The sequence below is a fragment of the Ostrea edulis genome, chromosome 4, assembly GCF_947568905.1.
Source record: "Ostrea edulis chromosome 4, xbOstEdul1.1, whole genome shotgun sequence".
Classification (NCBI taxonomy): Eukaryota; Metazoa; Mollusca; class Bivalvia; order Ostreida; family Ostreidae; genus Ostrea; species Ostrea edulis.
This window is the reverse complement of record NC_079167.1, coordinates 76,457,074-76,482,803: the sequence shown is the minus strand read 5'-3', so window position 1 is coordinate 76,482,803 and position 25,730 is coordinate 76,457,074. Positions and strand designations below refer to the sequence as shown.

The 25,730-nt window shown below is 35.4% G+C and overlaps 1 protein-coding gene across 1 annotated transcript in view; it reads left to right on the top strand.

Moving 5' to 3' along the window:
• Positions 1–25,730, top strand: part of LOC125668031 (cadherin-23-like) — a 90,486-nt gene that overhangs the window by 42,888 nt on the left and 21,868 nt on the right. The window contains exons 14-28 of the mRNA XM_056163829.1: positions 429–620; positions 8,161–8,331; positions 8,652–8,813; positions 9,203–9,264; positions 12,973–13,270; positions 13,570–13,815; positions 14,198–14,267; positions 14,477–14,916; positions 15,059–15,194; positions 16,417–16,626; positions 17,631–17,935; positions 20,301–20,822; positions 21,036–21,236; positions 21,396–21,609; positions 23,173–23,480. Coding sequence (XP_056019804.1) covers positions 429–620; positions 8,161–8,331; positions 8,652–8,813; positions 9,203–9,264; positions 12,973–13,270; positions 13,570–13,815; positions 14,198–14,267; positions 14,477–14,916; positions 15,059–15,194; positions 16,417–16,626; positions 17,631–17,935; positions 20,301–20,822; positions 21,036–21,236; positions 21,396–21,609; positions 23,173–23,480 — 3,537 coding nt within the window. The remainder of the gene's footprint in view (positions 1–428; positions 621–8,160; positions 8,332–8,651; positions 8,814–9,202; positions 9,265–12,972; positions 13,271–13,569; positions 13,816–14,197; positions 14,268–14,476; positions 14,917–15,058; positions 15,195–16,416; positions 16,627–17,630; positions 17,936–20,300; positions 20,823–21,035; positions 21,237–21,395; positions 21,610–23,172; positions 23,481–25,730) is intronic.

Sequence of the window (25,730 nt, the reverse complement as noted above, 5' to 3'; positions counted from 1 at the left end):
ATATTGTGTATTTACTGGGTGTGTATGTCAACCTTCATAATGTGTATTTATTGTATGTGTATGTCAGACTTTCAAATAATGTATATTTACTGTATGTATATGTCAGTCTTCAGAATAATGTGTATTTACTATATGTCAGTCTTCAGAATAATGTGTATTTACTGTATATTTATGTCAGTCTTCAGAATAATATGCATTTGCTCTCTGTGATGTCAGGTTTCAGAAAAATGTGTATATACAGGGTGTTTATATCGAGCTTAGGAAGGTTTCTCATTCCCAAAATGTGTACTTATACTGCACTGTAAAAGAAATATAGCACCTTCTGTGTATATACTTAAATAATGCTCTGGGATAATTATCATTCATTGTGGTGTTTTACGGTACTTTGCGTTTATTATACTCTGTTTATTGCTCTATCTTTATGTCAGGCGTCTGAAGTGACCAATGTCGGCAACAGTACTCAGACAAACACAACAAAACCATTGATCATCACCGTAAAGGATGTTAATGACAATCCACCGAAATTTGGAGAGGATGTATATCATGGCTCTGTGAAAGAAAACATGACGGATGTACCAATCTCAATTCCTGGCGGAATTTCCGTCTCAGATATTGACCAGGTAATTGGACAATCGATATATTGACGGAGTTCACCAATAGTTGTTAAAATACAATAGATAAATGTAGTCAGTATAGTATAAAATGACAGTATGGAAAGATGTATCTGAACGTTTGCAGTACTTGTTTTAAATAGTGGCATTATGATGTGAAAAAACAAGTTTTTATCAACATCAGAGATCGGGCAAATGCATGTCATATTAATCAACATCATACTCACTTCATAAAAATAACAAATATCGAATAGGGGAATTGAACTACTTGTTAGTATTATGGGTATCTCTCTCTCTCTCTCTGTCTCTCTCTCTCTCTCTCTCTCTCTCTCTCTCTATATATATATATATATATAGAGAGAGAGAGAGAGAGAGAGAGAGAGAGAGAGAGAACCACAGAGAGAGAGAGATAGAGAGAGAGAGAGAGAGAGATTCCTGTACTATAGACAGATAAAGAATCATTTTAGGTGTCGCAGAAAGAAATAGTAAAATACCGGTATCGGTAGCCAAATGGTTGAGGGTATTCTCTCCACATTCGGGATATTCTTGGTTTGATTTCTGGAGTCCGTGTCACACCGGAGCGGTACACGCACGGAGCAAGCGTCATGACAGGCTATATGCACGAAGGCCTTTTTATAACATCTATAAAGGAAAAACTGACTAATCCGACATCTGTGCAAACCACTTCATTGGTCATTCCGACTCTTTTTCTCTTAATTTCATATTCTAATTGTCTTCACAGTTTATTCCGACGAAACGTTTTCCCCTCGGCGCATATAAGATTATACACATTTCACTGCAATAATACTTATACATTATCATAAAAAATGTGCTATGAGTTAATTTTGTAGTTTTTGCACTATTGTGATAAACCTTGGGAAAAGAATTCAACCGTCATTGTCACTTGAAAATATGAAGTAGGTACTGCGAGTTCATTCCTCAGGCCCCCCGAAATGAAAGTAAATTTCTGTATCACAGTATGCGTTAACATGTTAAAGAACCCTCACTGCAACGGTCAAAAGCGTCTTGCATTGCTCAAAGTTTGTGATACTTCTAAGTGAAAATAAAGATGCGGTCATTTTCACAAAAAACATTACGACTAAGATAAAAAATTTGTCTTTTCCTTATACGCAACTGAGTGTAACTGTCCATTAAGTAAGAAGAAAGTTTGATCACGAATGTATATACATAGTTTTGCTCAATCAAAAATATGTGAGCAAAACATTACAAAAGAACTACGGTGCTTTTATCTTTTTAGCTCAATCGTAAGATTTTTTGTGAAAAGGGCCATAGGAAGAGTGTATAAAATATATACAGAAACAAGATCTTAAAAATGAATGTGAAGAAACACTAAATATCGAGGAAAATATATTTTTAGATACGTTTTGATTGAGTGTGACCAGACATTCAATGACTATAATGGCTATTGAAACGTAATTATCATTTGGGGGTGATTTTCAAGTAATTATGCACTACTGCCACCACATGTTATGGAAATCTGACCACTTACACGTAATTTTGAATTGCTTGAAAATAGTCCTTAGTTGTGATTAATAAAAAAAGGAAAGGTATAGATCTATTTGTCTAATACTTTAAGTTTGAATAAAAGTTAGAAAGACAAAATATCCTATATGAAAGATAAAGATAACGAAAAGATATATAGAACAGATACATAACAAACCTTCGCCACAGTCTATTGTGATAAAATAATCGTGGTTATTCAAGTGTGGCTATTCTAAACAGCAAGTGAGTACACTGGATATTAGCTCATGCACAAGAAATCGTAACCACATGGATCTGTATATTTTTCGGGTTTTTCTTTTTGATTTACAAACCTTCTATCGTTAATCCCTCAAGGAAATCAGATTATTTTCGATTTTGTCTCAATTTTCCAAAAGTTATGACTATCCAAGGATGAACGTGAGCGTTCCATAGGGATGTTCCAAGCAGACTTTTACCAAACTGCAGCGACACAGACTGAAAACTACCCAGAAGACAATAAGCCTTCTTTGGAGACGTTTCCAAACTACTAGAACCACTGATGACAGACCCTGCAGTGGCATACTCAGAGTTACGATCCCTAAAGAAGACCGTTAAATTAGTTTGCTAAAGAACCACAAAGTATCAAAATTGGCTCATTTCCAAAAATTAATGATACCTCCACAACTGATACTCTAAGATTGAAAGGTTATAGAACAATTTATCTTTTTAACAATATCTTTACCAGTTTTCGTTTTAGAGTGAGAATAATTTGAGTTTGTTTTCAGCATGAACACTACATGGATGTAACGCCATGACGCTTACGTCATGACATTATGCGAATTAAAGTAGAGCATGTATTGTGTACTCTCTGCAAAAAATTGGATGCATAGGTTAACGTTTATTTTTGGCTTTTTGTGGTTATAAATAGTACAGCTATCAAAGTCCTAATAGGAACTTGTATATTTTCTATGATGTTCAAAATTTGTAAAATATTGCCCCTCTGGTGTGTCCAGGGCTCCGTGTTTGCCCAACCATCTATTTTGTATTGCTTATAGAAGTTATGAGATTGATCACTGTTCGTTATCTTCACCTTTCATATAACACTATACAAATCTTTCACAATGTATTGAACATAATTAAGAAATCTTGGTCAAAAATTAAAATCCCATGCGGTGAAAGGGCCGCTACGAATAGTATTGTTTCACTGCCACCTCAAAGATGATTTTATTTTATTCAATTTGCACATTTATTTAAATTGGATTTCATTAAACAGAGATGAATTGGCGATAAAAAGAAAGACAACTCTCTATAATTTTGCTAAAACTCGAGTTTTTAATTATAGAAAACAAATTAATGGTAAATTGGTTTTCTTGATTCACCGGGGGTTGCTTATAAACTAAAGTACGTCAAAAAATTCAAATGGAATGAAAACAATAAATTTCTAATGTAGGCGTCTCATGAAGAGTTATGAGGTTGATCACTGTTTGTTATCTTCACCTTTATAGGAGTTTTGAGATTGATCCTCGTTTGTTATATTCACCTTTATAGGAGTTATGAGATTGATCACTGTTTGCTATCTTCACCTTTATAGGAGTTTTGAGATTAATCCCCGTTCGTTATATTCACCTTTGTAGGAGTTATGAGATTGATCACCGTTTGTTATCTTCACCTTGATAGGAGTTATGAGATTGATCACTGTTTGTTATCTTCACCTTTATAGGAGTTATGAGGTTGATCACTGTTCGTTATCTTCACCTTTATAGGAGTTTTGAGATTGATCACCGTTTGTTAACTTCACCTTGATAGGAGTTATGAGATTGATCCCCGTTCGCTATCTTCACCTTTATAGGAGTTTTGAGATTGATCACCGTTTGTTATCTTCACCTTTATAGTACTTATGAGATTGATCACTGTTCGTTATCTTCACCTTTATAGGATTTATGAGGTTGATCACTGTTCGTTATCTTCACCTTTATAGGAGTTTTGAGATTGATCACCGTTTGTTATCTTCATCTTTATAGTACTTATGAGATTGATCACTGTTCGTTATCTTCACCTTTATAGGAGTTATGGGTTTGATCACCGTTTGTTATCTTCACCTTGATAGGAGTTATGAGATTGATCACTCTTTGTTATCTTCACCTTGATAGGAGTTTTGAGACTGATCACTGTTTGTTATCTTCACCTTTATAGGAATTTTGAGATTGATCACTGTTTGTTATCTTCACCTTGATAGGAGTTATGATATTGATCCCCGTTCGTTATCTTCACCTTTATAGGAATTTTGAGATTGATGACTGTTTGTTATCTTCACCTTGATAGGAGTTATGAGATTGATCCCCGTTCGTTATCTTCACCTTTATAGGAGTTTTGAGATTGATCACCATTCGTTATCTTCACCTTGATATGAGTTATGAGATTGATCACTGTTTGTTATCTTCACCTTTATAGGAGTTATGAGATGGATCACTGTTCGTTATTTTCACCTTTATAGGAGTTATGAGATTGATCACTGTTCGTTATCGTCACCTTCATAGGAGTTATGAGATTGATCACTGTTCGTTATCTTCACCTTTATAGGAGTTATGAGATGGATCACTGTTCGTTATTTTCACCTTTATAGGAGTTATGAGATGGATCACTGTTCGTTATCGTCACCTTCATAGGAGTTATGAGATTGATCACTGTTCGTTATCTTCACCTTTATAGGAGTTATGAGATGGATCACCGTTTGTTATCTTCACCTTGATAGGAGTTATGAGATTGATCCCCGTTCGTTATCTTCACCTTTATAGGAGTTAAGAGATTGATCATTGTTCTTTATCGTCATCTTTATAGGAGCTACGAGATTGATCACCGTTTGTTATCTTCACCTTTATAGGAGTTATGGGATTGATCACTGTTCGTTATCTTCATCTTTCATGAGGAGAAATCTCCATAAGCTGAACATATGATTCAGAATGTATTATATTTAATTCGGTATCATTTCAGAGTATACCTTCAGTGGTCCAAATTTGTTACCCCTTCACAGAAGGTGTTGTAATACATTAAATTCAATTATTCATTGATATCATCAAACATGTTGTAAACATAAAGTCATTATAAATCAAACTGGACCACAAGCTACATAACTAATAGAATATGACAAAATGAACAGGTTACTAAATTGAATGAATTTCAAAATTTTAATTATTTGTGATTACAAATGTGCATGTTTTTATGGTACAGTAGTAAATGTATTAACAACAATATACCTCAGTAGGACAGTTAATACATTCAAATCTAATTTAGTGGTAAATTTAATTCAACGTACGACTTATCTTATCAAACCCACAGCGGGTGTTACCGATCGGCAGGGGATGTTCACTATTCCTAGGCACCTGATCCCACCTCTGATGTGTCCAGGCATCCGTATTTACCCAACTTTTTATTTTGTATTCCTTGTGTAATTTATGAGATTGATCACTGCTCGTTATCGGCGACTTTCATTTAACACCGTTAACATACTGTATTAACATAGCATGCAGTAATTAATGATTAGTAGATTAATGTTCAGTATGTAAAACTTATACGGTACCAATTTTGATGCACCAGATGCGCATTTCGACAAATAATGTCTCTTCAGTGATGCTCAACCGAAATGTTTGAAATCCGAAATAACAATGAAGTTTTAGAGCTATTATAGGGGAAAGAGTGTGCCAAAAAAGTGGAGTCAAATTCGTCTAAGGATAAGAGCTATGCGTGAGGAAGATAATCCTTAATTTTGAAATGAATTTCTAAATTTTATAACAGCAATTAAATATTCATCCGTATTTTCAAGCTAGTAACGAAGTACTTAGCTACCGGACTGTATAGACCCTCGGGGACTATAATGATACTTTTATTGGACAACAGATTTGAAATTGAATTAAGAGTATTTAATTAATTGACATTTACGTAATTTGATAATGCATTCCTCTTTGCATTAAACAAAACCTTAGTTGAACAATTGTAACACAGTGTTAACTGACAGCAGTTTAAACACAGAACAGAAACACACGCTTTTAGTGAGAAGAATTTGTGTTCAGACAGTGCAAAAGCGGCTAAAATGTTGTGGTTTGAACACCCGTAGACCGTGCCAAGAGACAGAACGAAACCAAAATTGTACAAATTAACATTATTAGGATTTCTTGTGCATGAGTCTATACCCATTGTACTCACTTGCCATTTACAATAGTCACATGATTTATTTTATCGCAATAGACTGTGGCTAATGTCTGTTATATATAGCATATTTTGTCTTTCAATCTACATAACGCGGCATCAGTTGTGACGTTCTGTAAATTGAAGGTTGTAATAAAGAACAGCAATGATTTACGCTTTCTTTGATGCTGATAGGAGTTATTAGATTGATCACTTTTCGTTATCTTCACCTTTGATGATAATCTTGATTATGTGGACTTTTATTATTTTCACATATTTTAGGATTTTTAGCTCTTCTGAGCCGAAGGCTCAAACAGCTAATCATATGGTCATATGTCTCGCGTGCGGTGTGCGATGTGCGTCAACTTTTTGGAAAAAGGCTATATCTCAAGAACCCCGTGGCAAATTTTTGTCAAATTTGTCACACGGTTTCCTTGGCCCAAGGGCTTTCATTTGTACTAAAACTAGGGTTGTGACCCTTTAACAAGGGGGTGATAATTAGGAAAATGCAAACAAAAGTAGTGGTTGCTAAAAAATCCTCTACTCAAGAACCACTGGGCAAATTATCACTAAACTTATGCATAAGGATGAGGATAGGTTGTAGATAAGAAATTGTTCAAGGCATCATCCTGGGGCAAAGGGTGTGGTCTCAAGGTCACTTCAAAGTTGACCTTAAATTTTGTTTTGTTTAAACTTTGATATTTTGTTTAATATAAGGACTAGGATCATCAAATTTTGTCAGTTGATGCATCTTAGGACCTAATATCATGTTGCCTCAAAAGTAGGTCATGGTGACCTACTGTTTGAATTTCACAGGTAATTATTATTAAATGGATTTTGATGCATATCTTGGACACTTTTAGGCCTATGATCATCAAAAGTTGTCAGTTGATGGATTATGGGACCTTGAACTGCATCATGTGAAAAGTATGTCACCATGACCTACTTTCTGAATTTTATGGCTAATCATTTATGAATATATTTTAGGTTGTTATTTCAGATACCGAGAGGTTTAGAATCATCAAACCTTGTAAGTTGATGCGTCTAGAGGCCTCGAAACATATTTATAAAAAAAGTAGGTCACAGTGACCTACTTTTTGAATTTTTCAGACATTCAAATTTCACATTTTGAATTTTAGATGCATATATTGGACACTATGAAAGCTAGGATCATCAAACTTTGATAGTTTGTTGACTGAAAAGTAGGTCACCGTGACCTACTTTTTAGAATTTGACGGCTATATTTTAATATTTCAGATACTAGTTGACTTACAATTATCAAACTTTGTCAGTTGATGCATGCTGAGTCTTCAGAGTGTGCTGACTAAAACGTAGGTCACCGTGACCTATTTTTGGATTTTGACGGCTATATTTGAATATTTCAGATACTATTTGACTTACAATCATCAAACTTTGTCAGTTGATGGGTCTTAAGTCTTCAGAGTGTGTCGACCAAAAAGTAGGTCACTGTGACCTACTTTTGGAATTTGACGTTTTTATCCAAATATTTCAGATACTATTTGACTTCAATTATCAAACTTTGTCAGTTGATGCATCTTGTGTCTTTGGAGTGTGTGGACCAAAAAGTAGGTCACTGTGGCCTTCTTTTGGAATTTGACGGCTACATTTGAATACTATTTGACTTGTGAGTTGATGCATCTTGAGTCTTCAGCGTGTCGACCAAAAGTAGGTCACCGTGACCTACTTTTGGACAGTTACATTTAAATTTGCAGGTACTATTTGACTTAACATCATCAAACTTTGTTAATTGATGAATCTTGGTTAGGGAGAATTTTTGCCTGTTCTACAATGTATCAGAAGAGCGATTCTAGGCCCATGGGCCTCTTGTATCATGTTGATGTTCTGAGATTAAGTTCTCTTTCAGATTGGCAACAACGAAATTCAGCTTTCTGTATACAAATCTGACAGTATCAATACATCTGACAGCGACATCGGGGCCTCACCCAACACGATCCTCTCTAAAGGAACCTTTCTACTCCGTCTCGTCAACCCATATATGTTTGACTACGAAAGCACTAAAACCATGAATTTAACGGTAGGTGATTGCAAGCATAAAAGGTTGAGGCGATTAAGAGTTTGTTGTGATGGTGATATTAGAATTAAAAAAATTAGGGATTAAAATATTTATGATTTGGAATAGTTACGAGGTTTGCTTTTTAATTGAAGGGTAAATATAAAAAAAAGTCCATGAAAAAGCAAATATAAGATATTGCACTCTAGTTCATTTCCTAATTTCACTATCGGTTCCGATTTGACAACCTGAACTGCAGCTAAGGATCAGGAAGATATGAAGTGCTAAATATTGTCAGCACTTTCTGAAATTCACATGACCATTTATCATGTTTATATATTTAGATTATTGCAAGAGACAAAAAGAAATCCAGTTTATCGGACAGTTGTACCTTATACGTGACTATCAATGATACCAACGACAACGATCCTGTATTTACAGAAATAAATGAAACTTACTACGTACTTGAAAACAGTTGCTTCAACACAACAGTTACAAACATAAAGGTATATTGATATCCTGATTATATATACCTTATACATAAAATCAAAATCTATTCACGTGGACGGAAAGTTTATAATCAGTAACGGATCGCACATTTCTTATTTAGTGTCCAATCATACAGGGTATCCTTACTCCTCCTAGGCACCTGATCCCACCTCAGATGTGTCCAGGGGTCCGTGTTTGCCCAACTCTCTAATCTTGTATTGCTTATAGGAGTTATGACATTGATCACTGTTCGTTATCTTCACCTTTCATTATAGTAAACGGAGGCATTTACTGTGGTAAACTATAGGGTAAAACAAGACAAAATGAAACTCCTTCGCTGAAACATAGTTAGAGAGAATGATGTAAATTGTACTTCCTATTGTGAATATATATAATTTTATTGTAGGCTACTGACGCTGATTCGGGAAATTATGGAGAAATTACGTATATTCTGAGAGGAAGTAACAGGTAAACCTTCCACATATTTCACGGCACAAAGAAAGCCTTTATTTCCACCAATAATGTCCCTATGCATGCCCATTTTAAGCCAAATACAAAGTTCTTTTGCATGCCGCATTAGCTTTAAGTTTGATCACGTTAACCAAGGTACACAATCTCTTTGCACATTGAATTGCGATTTCCTTGTAAATGATGGGTACTTAAAGATGAGGTATAAGGAGAGTCGGAGAACAAAACTCAACAACTGATAGTCTCGGGGAACAAAACCTTATAGAGGCCTAAGGGCCTTAACGGTCACCCAAAAATGCATGTTTTTCGTTATGCCTTTACTTGTTGTACATTCCGTCGAGAATTTGTCCACTCAAATTGAAACATGACCAGCCGTAGGTGAAGTACGTCTAATTTACACCTGATCTTAGCGCTCAGGGCCTTGATAATGAGGGTTCTTTTTTTGCCAACGCCTGCCGGGACGCGGGACCTCCGTATTAAAGATCATATTCAAAAGATTCGTGATTTTCACTTCTAAGAGCTGAGTGTTTGGCGAAGGAACAATCACTATCCATGTTTACATCTTAGGTTTGAAGCGGTCATGGTACAAGCAGTGTTCGAACCCACAACTTTTATGTTACGAAGCGAACGCTTTACCAATGAGCTATAGCTACATGTCTTTAGAATTCGTAATACATTACGATACTTGTTGCTTTGTATGCTTACCCAGTGTACCCAGAAGCCACGATGATGCCAAATATGAGGTTACTGTTTGAGGAGTGACACTGGTCATGCAGAAGTTTATTGGTGTCAATCACTTTGGTATTGAAATTACTTCCTACTTTTGATGGATGTTTGCGTAGCAATCGTCCAATAATTACATAGGAGAAGTTATATGTTACCAGTAAAAAGTGTGCCAGTGCCATGATTTGCCGAGTAACGTTGCGTGGTGTTGCCTGTGAATCTGCTAAGTCATTTCCACCGATCTGGATGTAACAAATACCGTTGTCGGTATGGATACTTTGAAAGTCGAGTAGATTGGCCAGCTCGTACGTCTTGAGATCGCCCTAACACGAATTAACACTTCAAAACTATCTTTTTGAAGACGTAAATTATCATAATGTTGCACATTGTTCATGAATACACCGAGCCTCCTTATGAAGGAATAGCCCATCAGCACCACTGTTCTTGGCTTTGGGTATCGAGTGCTTACCTCCATGCCATCTGTTGTACTAATCAATTCATTAACGAAATGTTCACATTGATTTACCTTAAGTGGTATTTCAGCTGTGTTTTTTTCAAAACAATGTTATATAATTAAGGAACTTGAAGCAAGTCTTAAATTGAGCAAAACCTCGTGCGTCACCGGATTTTCATTATTTGGAATTCGATCCCGATCTGAGTTGAACCCGAGTTTAATACAACAAATAATGAAATTGCAAATTATAAATTATGAGATGGAATTACAATGTAAAAGCTTGCATGTAAAACAGTTTATGAGACATAAAATTTTATTTATCTTCTACATAATATTTTCTTGAAGTGTAGGAGAAAATAGTATTTTCTAAAACAAACATCCTTTTCAACATATATGATCAACTAAGTCCCAACCCGGCACTCGAACCCTGGATCCAGGGGTAATAAATTAAACATTGCTTGATATAATCATGCAAACAATTTGTTAGCTTGACGTCCAGCAGTAAAAGCTATTTTGATTACATTTTCAATACCTAATATTTATGACCAATCTAGCCCCACCCTGTTACCTGAGCACTGGACTCACGAAGCTATCAGTTTGGCTTGGTGGTTAAATGCCCATTATGATCATTTAAAGATTTTGCCTCATTGATGTTCAGAAGCAAATAAGATTTTCTAAGATATAAATGAATTTTCCATAATGACCAACTTATCCCTACCCTAGGCCCTGAACTATGATTCCAGGGGTCATGAATTCACAGTTTTGGTAGAGAGCTCGCTGTTCATTATAATCATGTCACTATTGGACTGCTTTATGCCCAGAAGTAACAAGATTTTCCGTGATATAATGAATTTAATATACGAACAACTTAGACTCACCTTTCTGTATGAACCCTAAATCCAAAAGTCATGAATTTCACAGGTTTGGTAAAATCCCTATTGCTTATCATAATCATCCAATAGTGTCACTGCTTGATGTTATTACATGAATTTTGATGGTTCTGTTACATTTCCCAGGGAGGCAGAGTCCATGAAATTCAGTGTTTGTTTACCTTGACCCAAGGTGCTATGTATGAAAATTAGTTGAATTTAATCAAGCCGTTATAGAGAAGAATCAGAACAAGTCCACGACTGACGCATGGGAACATTATGTCATCGCCATGGAATGACGTAACCATACACAAGTCTACATGGTAATCAGACCAGAGGAAAACTGGGTAACCTATGCATCTCGAATAAAATCCTGCATCCCAAACATAGGATTTTGGATGACATCGAACCTTCTTAAATTGAATAAAGACAAGATTGAACTGATTCTATTTTCAACGAAACAAATCTTAGACAGCACCCCTGCGCTATAGCTCAAGTTGGGGACCATACTATCAAGAGTACAACATGTATATTTTCGATCAACATCTTACAAATGGAAAAACAGTTGTCATCAGTCGTCAAATCATGTCATCATCAGATTTTCAACATCGGGCGGATAAGACGCTACTAAACTAATGAAGCTTGGAAAACCTTAGTAAACGTCTTTGTAACATTTAACCTTAATCTTCCTAGGCACTTGATCCCACCCCTGGTATATCCAGGGGTCCGTGTTGCCCAACAATTTTGCATTCTTTATAGGAGTTATAAGTTTAATCACTATTCGTTATCTTCACCTTTCATTATGGAAACTGTCTATATTTTGGAGTTAGTAAAAACATTTGAACGGCTGTAACGAGTGCACAACTCATTACGAGGCGCCGAAAGGATAACACGTCTTTCAGATTCTGGCGGATCTACAAAGGCTTCCCATCCATTACCGACCCCAATTCAAGATTTTGACTCAAACATATTGTTGCTACCACGGAGCTGCGACGTCATACATTGCAGGTCGTTTAAATGTGTACAAGCCAAGTCAACCATTACAGTCTGAATCGAAGTCACGTGGTGCCAAAAATCGGAACAAATAAATACGGACAACGCCCACTCATTTGAGCTGCAGCACATCTCTGGAATTACCTTCCAGATGACATATAAAAGTGAACTTCTCTTGAAATGAAAATGGTCTTAATATTAGTATTTTAAATTTTAACATGTATAAACTGTGACTGTTTTAATTATCAAACGCCAATAAACAACAACAAACATTTAGTTATTGATCTCAGTTGTAGTGTATTGTTTTGCTAATTTTACAGATACCAGATCTTATGTCGTTCTGTTAATTTAAGTTCAAATAAGTGTGTTTTATTGTTGCATTCATCTTCCTACCCTTGTAAAGCACCATAGAGTACTTTGTTTTATATAATGCGCTATACTAATTTTATTATCATTACGACTGACGAACGACGAACTGTGAAAATAGATGGCGATAAGTAACCTGAATAACGCAGGAGATATAAAACATTGGAATAATTTGCAAGTAGGCAACATCGATAGTTCTTTATGATTTAAACCGGGAAAGGGTTTGAATGAAATATTTTGTCTTGAAATATATGTATTTAGAATTATCTGTTTTAGAAAACATTAAACCATATTTTTATTCAGTTTTCAGATAGATGATAAAACTGGTAGACTTTATGTCTCTTGTAACGAAAGCTGTAATAACACGCGTAAAAGTATTACAGACTGTGATAAGAGCTGCCTAGACAGGGAAAAGAAAGACGTGTATTACCTGACAGTAGAAGCCAAAGATGGTGGTGGAAGAAGAACCCCCTCTTCAATCGTTATTCGTTTGAATGATACGAATGATAACAAACCAATATTTCGCTATAGTTCGTATCAAATAGGCCTTAACGAAAATGAAACAAACTTTTCCGATGGGAAGATGAAATTCAAAGTAGAGGTAAATTAATTCAAAATCCAACATTTATTCTCAATCCAGAAGGCTGGACTACTAACAATATGCCGCAAGTTTGAGGGACCCGGTATATGTAATTTTAAAAAAGACATAATATTCCAGTGTTACTTTACTTATGTTAACTTGTATTTCCAAAGAAAATAGAATAATGATTAATAGTCACCGTTGACGACACCCTATACTCTGTCGCGTAAATAATTATTCACCTTCAAATTAAACAAAGCGGTTGGCTACATGGATTCATAATGCTAAACCAGTTTCCTTTCTTCTTTTTTCTTTATCAGGCAACAGATAGAGACCAGTTAAACAATAGCATTATATCGTACAGTATAGTAAAGTCTAACGATACACAGAATCTATCTGACCATTTTGCGATGGATGCCACAAAAGGTACCATTACCATCACCACTGCAATAGATTACGAACAATTACCACCCTCTTCCAATGGACAGGTCATTCTTATTTTGATGGCAGAAGACCATGGTAAACCAAGCCAAAGTTCCACTGTCACTTTAACTATTGATGTTAAGGTATCTATATTCGAGTTCTGTCCCTGTTTTTACTGTCATTCTAACTGGTGATGTTAAGGTTTCTATATTCGAGTTCTGTCCCTGTTTTTACTGTCACTCTAACTAGTGATGTTAAGGTTTCTATATTCGAGTTCTGTCCCTGTTTTACTGTCACTCTAACTAGTGATGTTAAGGTTTCTATATTCGAGTTCTGTCCCTGTTTTTACTGTCATTCTAACTGGTGATGTTAAGGTATCTATATTTGAGTTCTGTCCCTGCTCTTACTGTCATTCTAACTAGTGATGTTTTTGTACCTGTATTGAATTTCTTTTGACGTTTTAAAGTACGTCGACTATCAGTATGATTAACAACATGTAGAATGAATATTTGTATCATATTTCAGGATGTAAATGACAACAATCCATCATTTGCTGTACAATATAACTCTAGTGTTAAGGAAAATGCCAATCCTGGTAATAAAAAAACCTTGAGTAGATTCAGTTCTTTAAATACTTATGAATATAGTATCGTCAAGAAAGTATATCCACTGTACAATACCATATTTTTATTTCCTTCATCAACTGTGCCACTATATGAATTTACTATTTAGTAAATACGCGCCTTTTACTTCAAAATGATATAACTTGCAAACGACCATCATTTGTATTTTATACAATTACAGGTACCTTTGTATTGAACGTATCTGCAGGGGATGCCGACAAAAGTAAACCAAATAACCAAATAGCATATTTCATAGAAAAAGGAGGCTCTGATCAATTTACTATAGATGGTACTTCAGGGAATATTAGCGTTCAGATTGGGGCAAAGCTGGATAGAGAAACCAGTCCAAGCTACAATCTTACTGTCATTGCTATTGATAAAGGGAATCCTCAGCTGACTGGATCTACTACAGTGGTGATAACTTTGGAGGACGAAAACGACACTCCTCCTTCTTGGAGGAACCTACCAATCACAGTTTCTGTTACTGAGAATACAAATTATACCAATGTTACACAATGTTTTGCTACAGATGTGGACATTGATGCAGGATTGAATTATTCAATAATGTTAAAAGAAGCAATTGATGTAGAAGGAGTTAAGGTCAACAAGACCCTGATTAAGGTAAACATAGTATTGAAACCAGATGTCTCAAATTTATCCAAGTGAAGATAAGTAAATTCTATGAAATATAATTACAGAATTAAGTGAGGATATGTGGTGTTTTCTCAAGAAAAGTTTGATAGAAAGTCATGCGTTTTTTTAGGATTCTTTTTTCATAAATAAAACGTCGGGGATCGTGTACACCAAGACGGGTTTTAATGCAGAGGTAGCGGTGAAATTGACGTTTGAAGTAACAGTCAACGACACTCAGACATTGAAAAACAAACCAAATGCCACAGGTATGTATTGTTTGCTACATTTAAATTTAAAATCAACCGTTTTTAAAAAAAAAATCATCTAAATAACTTTCACGGAAACAATGCAAGGAAAATACTTAAACAGAATAAAGCAATCATCACGAAAACTGACTTTTGCAATTTCTAGATACTTGCATATCATTATAAGCGACTACAGGTTGGTCATATTTATAAAGTTCAATATCATTCAGTGAACATTCATCTCTTTTGTTGTTTTTTTCCATCGGTTCCATTGGTTAAATGAGGAAGTGTCACATCAGATATTTGGTCAACATGGACTCTTGTTTTTCAGGGACAGTGTTGCTATCGTCGTCTTAATGACATAACTGTTAATGACGGGGTTGTTTAATCTATATTCTATATGTGGATTTACGATATTCGAATTGAATTGATAATCTATAATTGAAAAATACCGGAAAACTAAGTACATTTAAACATTTTCAAGATCAATTACGAACTACTGTTGGCGCAATATATATACATTATTTTCGTCATGGTTTTGCTCATTCTATAACGCATTGATTCATGTTTTATTGTTGATTATTTTTGGGAAAAATATTTTTGCGATCGCACAAGATTAGAATAAAAAAGTAAGAGGAAATTTGTGCAGCATGTTTGGTGCAATACGAGATTATATCTAAAACATCTTAAATATTTGTATTGTATTCAAATTCGATCCGTTTACCTGATCAGGATATGGGGCTCACGGCGAGTGTGACCGGTCAACAGAGGATGGTTACTCCTCCTAGGCACCTGATCCCACCTCTTGTGTGTCCAGGGGTCCGTGTTTGCCCAACTATCTATTTTGTATCGCTTGTAGAAGTTATGAGATTGATCACTGTTCGTTATCTTCACCTTGCATGCAAAACAATACAACTCAAAACGACATTATGCCGATGGAAAATGTAAACATTGATATCTATGTTAATATGAAAATGTGAAGATAACGAACAGTAATCAAACTCATAATTCCTATAAAGTATACAAAATTAAGATTAGGGTAAACACGGACCTCTGGATAAACCAGAGGGGGATCAGGTACCGAGGAGTAAGCATTCCCTGTTCACCATGAGTCTTATATCAGACAAAAAGAAATCCGTATTCAAATTATGTGTGTAAAGAACGGCTTAGCAATTGGTATGAAACACATCAGTCAGCATTTGACTAATGACAGGTTGCTTTGGTAAATGTGTTATGATTTCAGATGAGCTGATAATTAATATCAATGATACCAACGACAAACCCCCTGTATTTTCGAAATCGAACTACACCGCAGAGGTGATGGAGAATGCTCCGGATGGTACTCACGTACGAACATTGACAGCAACGGATGCTGATATCAATTACAACAATAAAATTATAAAATATTACATTGATGATACTACCCTTCCGTTCAACATTGAAACTACGAAAGGTTAGTTCAATTTCTTGTTGAAAATGTGGTAACTTTGTTGCAATTACATGCCAATATAACTTACCAAATATGGAAATGCTTGATGTTTTAAAAGTAATATCTTCGGATTAGCAACATGTGGATTATTTTTGGTACCAGGTTACATATAGAGAATACACAATGATTCAAATTACACGACATCTGGATTAGTCAATTTACTAATGGTATATACCTGATAAATGTCTCATTCAGATTCCTAAAATTATTAACGTAACAATTCATAAAACGTGTCAGATCAGTAAATTGATCAACACTAATGAAAACAACACCAGCATCAGAATAACTTTTAAAAAGACCTTGGATTTGCTATAATGATACTTGGATTACATCATATGTATACTTGAAATTTATTTGTAGTTCTCTGTTGTTCAACATAAAATATTTCAAACTAGCTTCTAACGATCTATATTCAAAATTGTTTGCTATTCTCTTAAATAATTACACAGCAAACTGTGAGTCATTAACGAAAGATATTTGATATTTGTTTGCAATTGTGCTTAATTGAAATCCTTCTAATCTAACTTGATTTTAATGCTACATAAGTAACATAAACTTAGAATGACCCACCATTCTAAGGCCATCAACTCTGTGATCGTCATTTTGTTTAGGGATAACCAATGTCTTAATTTCAGTTAATCTTCCAATGGGAGTTAATTATAGTTTCCACTAATTCAATATCTTTCTTTTACATTTGAAAATTTACAATTCTTTACAAAACTAATGGTATATACCTGATAAATGTCTCATTCTGGTTCCTAAAATTATTAACCATTAGTTTTGTAAAGAATTGTAAACTTGAAACTTACTTTACGTAATCCGCCACCAGAAATTATAAAAATATTTGAAGATGTAATTCTTGCTTTAGAGAATGAAAGGAAATGATATCATTCACGACCACAGAGTTAACTCAGTGTTTGTTATATTCTCCCCTCATTATATAGAATGCTATTTTCTGCTTTATATAGGCATCGTCACAAAAGTAGGAAAAATCGATCGGGAAGCTTGCGATCTTTGGGACGTAGAAATACGAGCTACTGACTCGGTCCACAATGCCACGGTTACTCTTCAGATCAGTATCCTAGATTTCAATGACAACACGCCATATTTCCTCAACAACACATACACATTTTATGAAAATGAAACTGAATACAACAGAACACGAATTGGAGCATTGTATGCTGATGATTTGGACTCAGGACAAAATGCAAACATAACTTTTTCTATCTCTGAAGGAAACAGTCAACACCATTTCCAAATAGATCAATATACGGTAGGAATTATGAACATTCTCTTTCAACAAATTTTCTCAACTTGTATATTTCAAAAGATCAATTCTATTGATAACCCATGCAACAAAGTTGCTGAGGGTAAATGTTTTGGACCAGTTTGTCAGTCTGTCATACCCTTTATTGTCAGCGCATCTCCTCTGAGGCTGCTCAACAGAATTTCGTGAAACAGTGTAGTTAGTAAGGACACAATGTGCAGATGTGCATATTACCAGGAAATTCTGATTCAATAATTTTTCTGGAAGTTATGCCTCTTCTGAATTTAAAATTTCGAGCCCCTCTGACCTGTTCTTGTCAGCGCAACTCCTCAGCGACCGCTCAACAGAATTTCATGAAACGTTGTAGTTAGTAAGGACACACTGTGTTGATTTGCATATTCCCAAAAAATTCTGATTCAATACTTTCTGGGAGTTATACCCCTAATGGACTAAGAATTTCGAACCTGTCTGTCCTGTTCTTGAAGTAATGCATATCATTACCATTGATTATGTGAGGCATTGTCAAGCAATGTTGGAGCATGGGGTATGTGAGCTTGCTCACTTTTGCTTTCTTTCATTTGTACCTGTATTTAGCTTGTGACTTTGTAAATATAAGACAGCAAATAGAAAACAAAACGAAATGCATGTATGATTTTGTTCACGAAATGTATTTTTATCTATCCTATTTCAGACATAATTAAAAAATAATCATTGCTTATATCTGCACCACACGACGTCGTAGTTAGCTCCTAATCGGGCGTCTTTCATATTCTAAAACAAATATATGCTATCATACACCATAAGTTATGTATAATTTACTGTTTGTTATCTTCACCTTTCATAATTTACTGTAGAATCTTTCATACTGCATTTTGTGATTGTGAATAGGTTTAAACTTTGATTTGGGGGGGGGGGGGGGGGTAAAATATTTGATAATTTTGTTGAAGTATAATCAGAAGTTTGATACTTTGATTTACACGAACTTCATCAAACACTACGTGATTAGTACTAAACTTTGAATAAGTATAAACATCAATTGATAACTTTCAATAGGTAGAAGGTCCGATTCCATATCTGGCGTATTTATATATTTATGTAGCAATATTCCATTATCACCTGCATATGGTGTTTATATATCTCAACTGATTCGATATGCAAGAGTTTGTTCTGCGTATAGTCAGTTTTTAAATCGAGGTAAGCTACTGACAAAGAAGTTGAGGGTAAAGGGGTTTCAACAGTCTCGATTGAAGTCAGCATTTCGCAAATGCTATGGTCGTTATAACGACCTAGTTCGTCAATACAACCTCGCATTGGGTCAAATGCTGTCTGACGTGTTTCATACCGATTGTTCGTTATCTTCACCTTGCATGTGGCGGACACAATGCTGGAAGGTAACAAACACAGAAGGCAATCTCATGAACGTATAGCTGAGATTATTATTTCATTCATCAAGTCCATTGCACGAAAAGTGAAAATATAGAACAGTGATCAGACACATAAAGGGGCAGAGCAAACACGGAAACATGTACCCATATGTTCAGCATTCGTTAATTGCAATTGGTAGCAGTACATTGTTACATAAGTCTCGATTGAAGTCAGCATTTCTCAAATTCTATGGACGTCATAACGATCTAGTTCGTCAATACAACCTATCAACCTATCACGGCGGGTGTGACCGGTCAACAGGGGATGCTTACTCCTCCTAGGCACCTGATCCCACCTCTGGTGTGTCCAGGAGTCCGTGTTTGCCCAACTATCTATTTTGTATTGCTTGTAGGAGTTATGAGATTGATCACTGTTCGTTATCTTCACCTTTCATCATTGGGTCAAATGTTGTCTGACGTGTTTCATACCGATTGTTAAGCCGTTCTTGGCACACTCATTTTGACTGCGGATAGCTCCGTTTACCTGATCAGGATATAGGGCGCACGGCGAGTGTGACCGGTCGACAGAGGATGCTTACTCCTCCTAGGCACCTGATCCCACCTCTGGTGTGTCCAGGGGTCCGTGTTTGCCCAACTATCTATTTTGTATTGCTTGTAGGAGTTATGAGATTGATCACTGTTCGTTATCTTCACCTTTCATCATAGCGATATTACGCTGTGCAAAGAAAGACATTATGACAATCAGAATCCAATAGAAATCTTCCACGGGACAAATTATTTACATAATCTGTGATATGCTATGGAATATATACAGTGGAGCAAAATCGGAAATGAGTTTTGTATTTGACATCCAGTATTTTGCCGTATTCCGTCAATCAGTGACCATTTAAGTAATAATTTCAAACAATCAAACACGTCCATATTGAGTGATAATATTTATCAATAACTTTGTAAATAACGTTTCAATTATACCATATCGTTTCCAGGGTGATTTATTTATAGAGGGCTGTATTGACAGAGAAAAGGTACCCTCATATAACCTGAGAGTTCAAATAAGTGATAACCCGTCCAATGCTGATTACAGAAAATCAAACACTACACAGGTAACTGTTCATATTCTGGACGTTAACGACAATAAACCCACTTTCGACAATGATTCGAAGAGAGCCGTGGACATCAAAGAATCAACAGTAAATGGAACCCTGATAAAAACCGTGCACGCCACTGACATGGACGTTGACAAAAATAGTGAACTTTTCTACCAAATTGGTTTGGATGGGAATGTAAGTGGTGATTGGTTTGTTATAAATAAAGCCACGGGTGAAATCCGTATATCTAACAGTCTTAAAGATCAGGCGGGGAATTACACTATACAAGTGCTAGCAATTGACGAAGGAGTTCCGTCTTTGAACAATTCATTGATGCTGAATATACATATAATAGATGAAAATCTTCACAAACCAGCTTTTACTAATTTGCCACCAAACCACATCGTGAGCATTTTCGAGGTAAGGTACCAAAATGAATTTCATAGGTTTGTTTTTATGTAAATGTATGTTTTACATTGCTAAAATTCGTCATAATGATATTGACTCAATTTGTTCAGCTATCAAAGTGGAAATTGAACAGGAAAGATATAATTAATCAGTACAATATTTAATGAAAAGGTTAAGAATAATTGAATTGTATTTATATTTTAATATCATTATATTAATTTGTAGTGTGCAAAAAATTACACAAATGTATTTCGAATTGGAGCCAAGGATGATGACAAAGCTTTTGTAAACCGCCTCCTTAAGTACGAGTTCCTGTATCCAAATTCCTCTTTGGGGTCATATTTTGAATCTTTTTTTCTCAACGAGACGAGTGGAGATATCTATGTTGTCGGTAAAATCGACCACGAAACCAGACCAGAATACAAGGTACATAATGAACCGCTACTTTCTCTTTACTGCATACGTTTTTCTTATTTGTGATCATATACATTTTTTGCTTTTTGTCAAACATTCAATATCATGAATAGTTCACTAAGAATAAGAAATACCGAACGATTAATAGAAATCATTAAACGGTACCTATAGATCAGAGTGCGATGCACAGATCATGGGGATCCACCACTGTCAACATCATCCCCTGAACTGACGATCCAAGTTCTAGATGTTAATGATAACAACCCAGAGTTTAATGAAAACATCACACTCGCAGAAGTGAATGAAAACGAGAATGGGACGAATGTGATCCAGGTCACTGCTCACGACAGGGATTCCAAAGCATTCATTCAATACAGCATTAAAGGTAATGACACATAGTATCGATGTTTTCAATAAAAGTATGATAAACGTGATTATTTAACTTCCTCCTTCATCATCTCCCCATGTTTATGTAAAAATGTTTCATAATCGCCTGTGTATGGTGTTTATATATCTCAACTTATTCGATACACAAGAGTATATTCTGCGTATGATCTGTTTTAAATTGGAGACAGGCTATTTACAAGTAAGCTAATGTTAAAGTGGTTTCAATAGTCTCTTTTAATGTTTACTATCAGCAGTTTGCAAATTCTATCTTCGTTATAAGCGACTAATTTACAAACACCACCTGTCGTTAGGTCGAATGCTGTGTGAAGTATTGCAGACGAATTGTTAATCCATTCTTTTAATGCTGGTTTTCGTTATGGAATACTCCGCTTAACTGATCGTGATATAGGAATCACAGCAGGGTGACAGGTCAACAGGGATTGTTTACTCTTCCCAGGAACACGAGTTCACCACTGGTTTGTCCAAGGGTCTTTATTTGTTGTGTTCTTGAACTCGAAAAGTTTACAATCTAATCAAATGAAACTTTGATATATTGTTGGATACCAGATAAGGAAGACCCCTATTGATTTTGGAGAAAAACGGTCAAAGGTCAAGGTTACAGTGACCGAAAATAGAATGAAAATTTCAGAAAAATTTGGTTTCCGTATGATAACTCAGAAAGTTTAAATCCGAATCAAATGAAAGTTTGATGTATTGTTTGGTACCGGGTAAGGAAGACTCCTATTGATTTTGAAGAAAATAGGTCAAAGATCAAGGTCACAGTGACCGAATATAGAATGAAAATTTCAGAAAAATTTAGTTTCCGTATGATAACTCAGAAAGTTTAACTCCGAATCAAATGACACTTTTATATATTGTTGGGTACCAGATAAGAAAGACCCCTATTGATTTTGGAGAAAATAGGTCAAAGGTTAAGGTCACAGTGACTGAATATAGAATGAAAATTTCAGAAAAATTTGGTTTCCGTATGATAACTCAGAAAGTTTAACTCCGAATCAAATGACACTTTTATATATTGTTGGGTACCAGGTTAGAAAGACCCGTATTGATTTTGGAGAAAATAGGTCAAGGTCACAGTGACCGAAAATAAGTTTAAAATTCCAAAAAATATTGGTTTTCGGAGGATAACTCGAAATCTATTAATTTTAATCAAATTAAACTTAGAAATATTGTTGGATACCAGCAAAGCAAGTCTCCTATTGATTTTGGAGAAAAAAGGTCAAAGGTCAAGGTCACAGTGACCGAAAATAGATTGAAAACTTCAGACAAATATGTTGTCCGGACAGTAACTCGAAAAGTTTAAAACTGAAATTAGTTCTTCACAATTATAAATATGCCACATCATTCCTGACTTTACAATGTATCACATGCAACTCGGCTCATGCACCCCTGGGTGCATACATTGATTTTTCATTAGAAATGAAAGAAAGCAAAACATCGAATTACATTTTTGGTGAAATCAAGTACGTTACATCTACAATATTTTATGCCTAAAGGTGATTTAAGCAAGGGAATTAGTTTCTCCTTATTCAATTAACAGATGGAGAATACTCAGACTACTTTCAAATCGACAAGCATACCGGAAGAATAACAACAAGTAAACCCTTAGATCGAGAGAAAATTTCTTTGATTAATCTAATGATCCAAGCTAAAGATGTCACCAAACCAGAAAATATTTCATCACAGTGCCCTACTGTGTATCATAAGACCAATGTGTCAACTGTTGGAATTAAGGTAGTGGTGACTGTGAAGGATGCAAACGACAATCCACCAAATTTTACGGAAACATACTTATCTAAAGGCATCCTGCGAAACACCAAGTTTGAAACCGTGATATTAGACCTTACAGTAAGTTTATTTCGCTTTTATTCAAACTGTAACAAACGGCGTGCATTTGTGGAAATACATGTTTTTGCTCATCTCAGTTGAAAGCTCAAGTGAGATTTGCTGATCACCATTAGTCTGTAGTCTGTCTGTATATCCGTAAACTTTTGACATGTTTGTCTTCTCCAAAACAACGTAGCCGACTTCTTAATCAAAGCATCATTCGGTAAAGAGGATACAAGTTTGTTCAAGTGAAGGATCATGTTCCCGTCAAAGGGGATGATAATCAAGAAAAGGCAAAATACCTTATGGTCGTTTAGAAATTTCTCAAGAACCACAACCAGAAAACTTGAAATTTGCATGAAATCTCCCTGATTCAAATTTGTTCTAGTTCATGGTCAGCTGTGGGGGGTCAAAGTTTTACATGCAGATATATAAGAAAACTCTTTGAAAATATTTTCAAGAAGCCCCCCCCCCCCCCCAAAAAAGAGAAGAAAACTAGTCATATTCATATGCAATTTTCCTATGTAATCCAAATTCAATTTTCTTCAAGTTTTAGTCCTATATTGCTTATAGGAGTTATAAAATTGATCACTGTTCGTTATCCTCACCTTCAGGGAATGTGATGTGGGACAACAATAGGGATCAATGTTTTTCATGGGAATATATCAAGTTATCACCCGCATATGGTGTTTATATCTCAACTGATTCGATACTCAAAAGCTTGTTCTGCGTACCGGTATAATCAGTTTTCAAATCAAGGTAGGCTACTGACAAAGAAGTTGATAGTGCAGGAGTTTCAACATTTTCGTCTAAAGTCAACATTTTGCAAATGTTATGGTCGTTATAACGATCTAGTTTGCCAAAACAACCTATCATTGGGTCAATTGCTGTCTGAGTTGTTTCATACCGATTGTTAAGCCACTCTTGACACATTGATTTTGACTACCGATAACTCCATTTACCTGATCAAGATATAGGGCTCACGGTGGTTGTGACGGTCGACAGGGAAAGATTACTCCTCCTAGGCAATGGATCCCCACCAACCTCTAGTATATCCAGGGGTCCATGTTTTTCGACTCTCTATTTTGTATTGCTAATAAGAGTTGTGAGATTGATGATTGTTCGTTATCTTCACCTTTAGTCGAAATGTTTTTCTCAAGAACAGCAGCAGACCATGACTAGTCATAATGATACGCAAGCATCCCCAGATTCACGTTCGTTTAAATTACAGACACCGGGAGTAGAGTGGGGCTACATTACGGGATCAAAGTTTTACATGGACTATTTGGAATTACTTTTAATAATCTTTATCTCAAAAACAGAAGGTCACGATTAGTCAAATTAATATGCAAATATTTTCTAAAGGTATACCGTGGCCACAGTAGGATATTTAAAACAGGAAACTGATTAAACAAAATTAAACGAAAATCTTTTGAAGAGTAGCACTAAATCATATCAAATTACAAATACACTTAAGTTGAGTTGAGTCGTTGATGAAAGGTGAAGATAACGAACAGTGATCAATCTCATAAATTCCATAAGCAATACAAAATAGATAGATGGACAAACACGGACCTTTGGACACACCAGAGGTAGGATTAGGTGCCTATGAGGAGTAAGCACCCCCTGTAGACCAGTCACACCCGCCGTGAACCCTATATCTCGATCAGGTAAACGGAGTTATCCGTAGTCAAATTCAGTATGAATGGTCTAACAATCGGTATGAACACGTCAGAACGCTTTAGACCCCATGATAAGTTGTATTGGCAAACTAGATCGTTATAACGATCATATAATTTCCGAAATCCTGATTTTGAACGAGAATGTTGAAACCCCTCTATCATCAACCTGTTTGTCAGTAGCTTGTCTCGATTTAAAAACTGACCATACGCAGAACAAGCTCGTTGGTATCGAATCAGTTGAGAAAAATAAACTCCATATGCAGGTGATAATGGAATATTTTTACATAAATATATGAAGTTGACGATGGCGAAGCTAAAACCATCCAATTTGTCATAACGTTGAGTTGTCAGTTTGCCGTTAATATCTACTTTCAATAAATATCTAAGTATAAAACAGAAATGGACGACTCTGTAATTATGAACCCTGTGGTTGGAGTGGATTAAATGTGATATAATGAAAGTATACAGGAAATAAGACCATTTAGAAAGTCTCTTTTCCGCAGAACAACAACGCTATGTTTATCATATTAGTATTGTGACATTCCCACGTTGTAGTATCAATTCAAGTTCAGTAATGTTGTAACCCTTT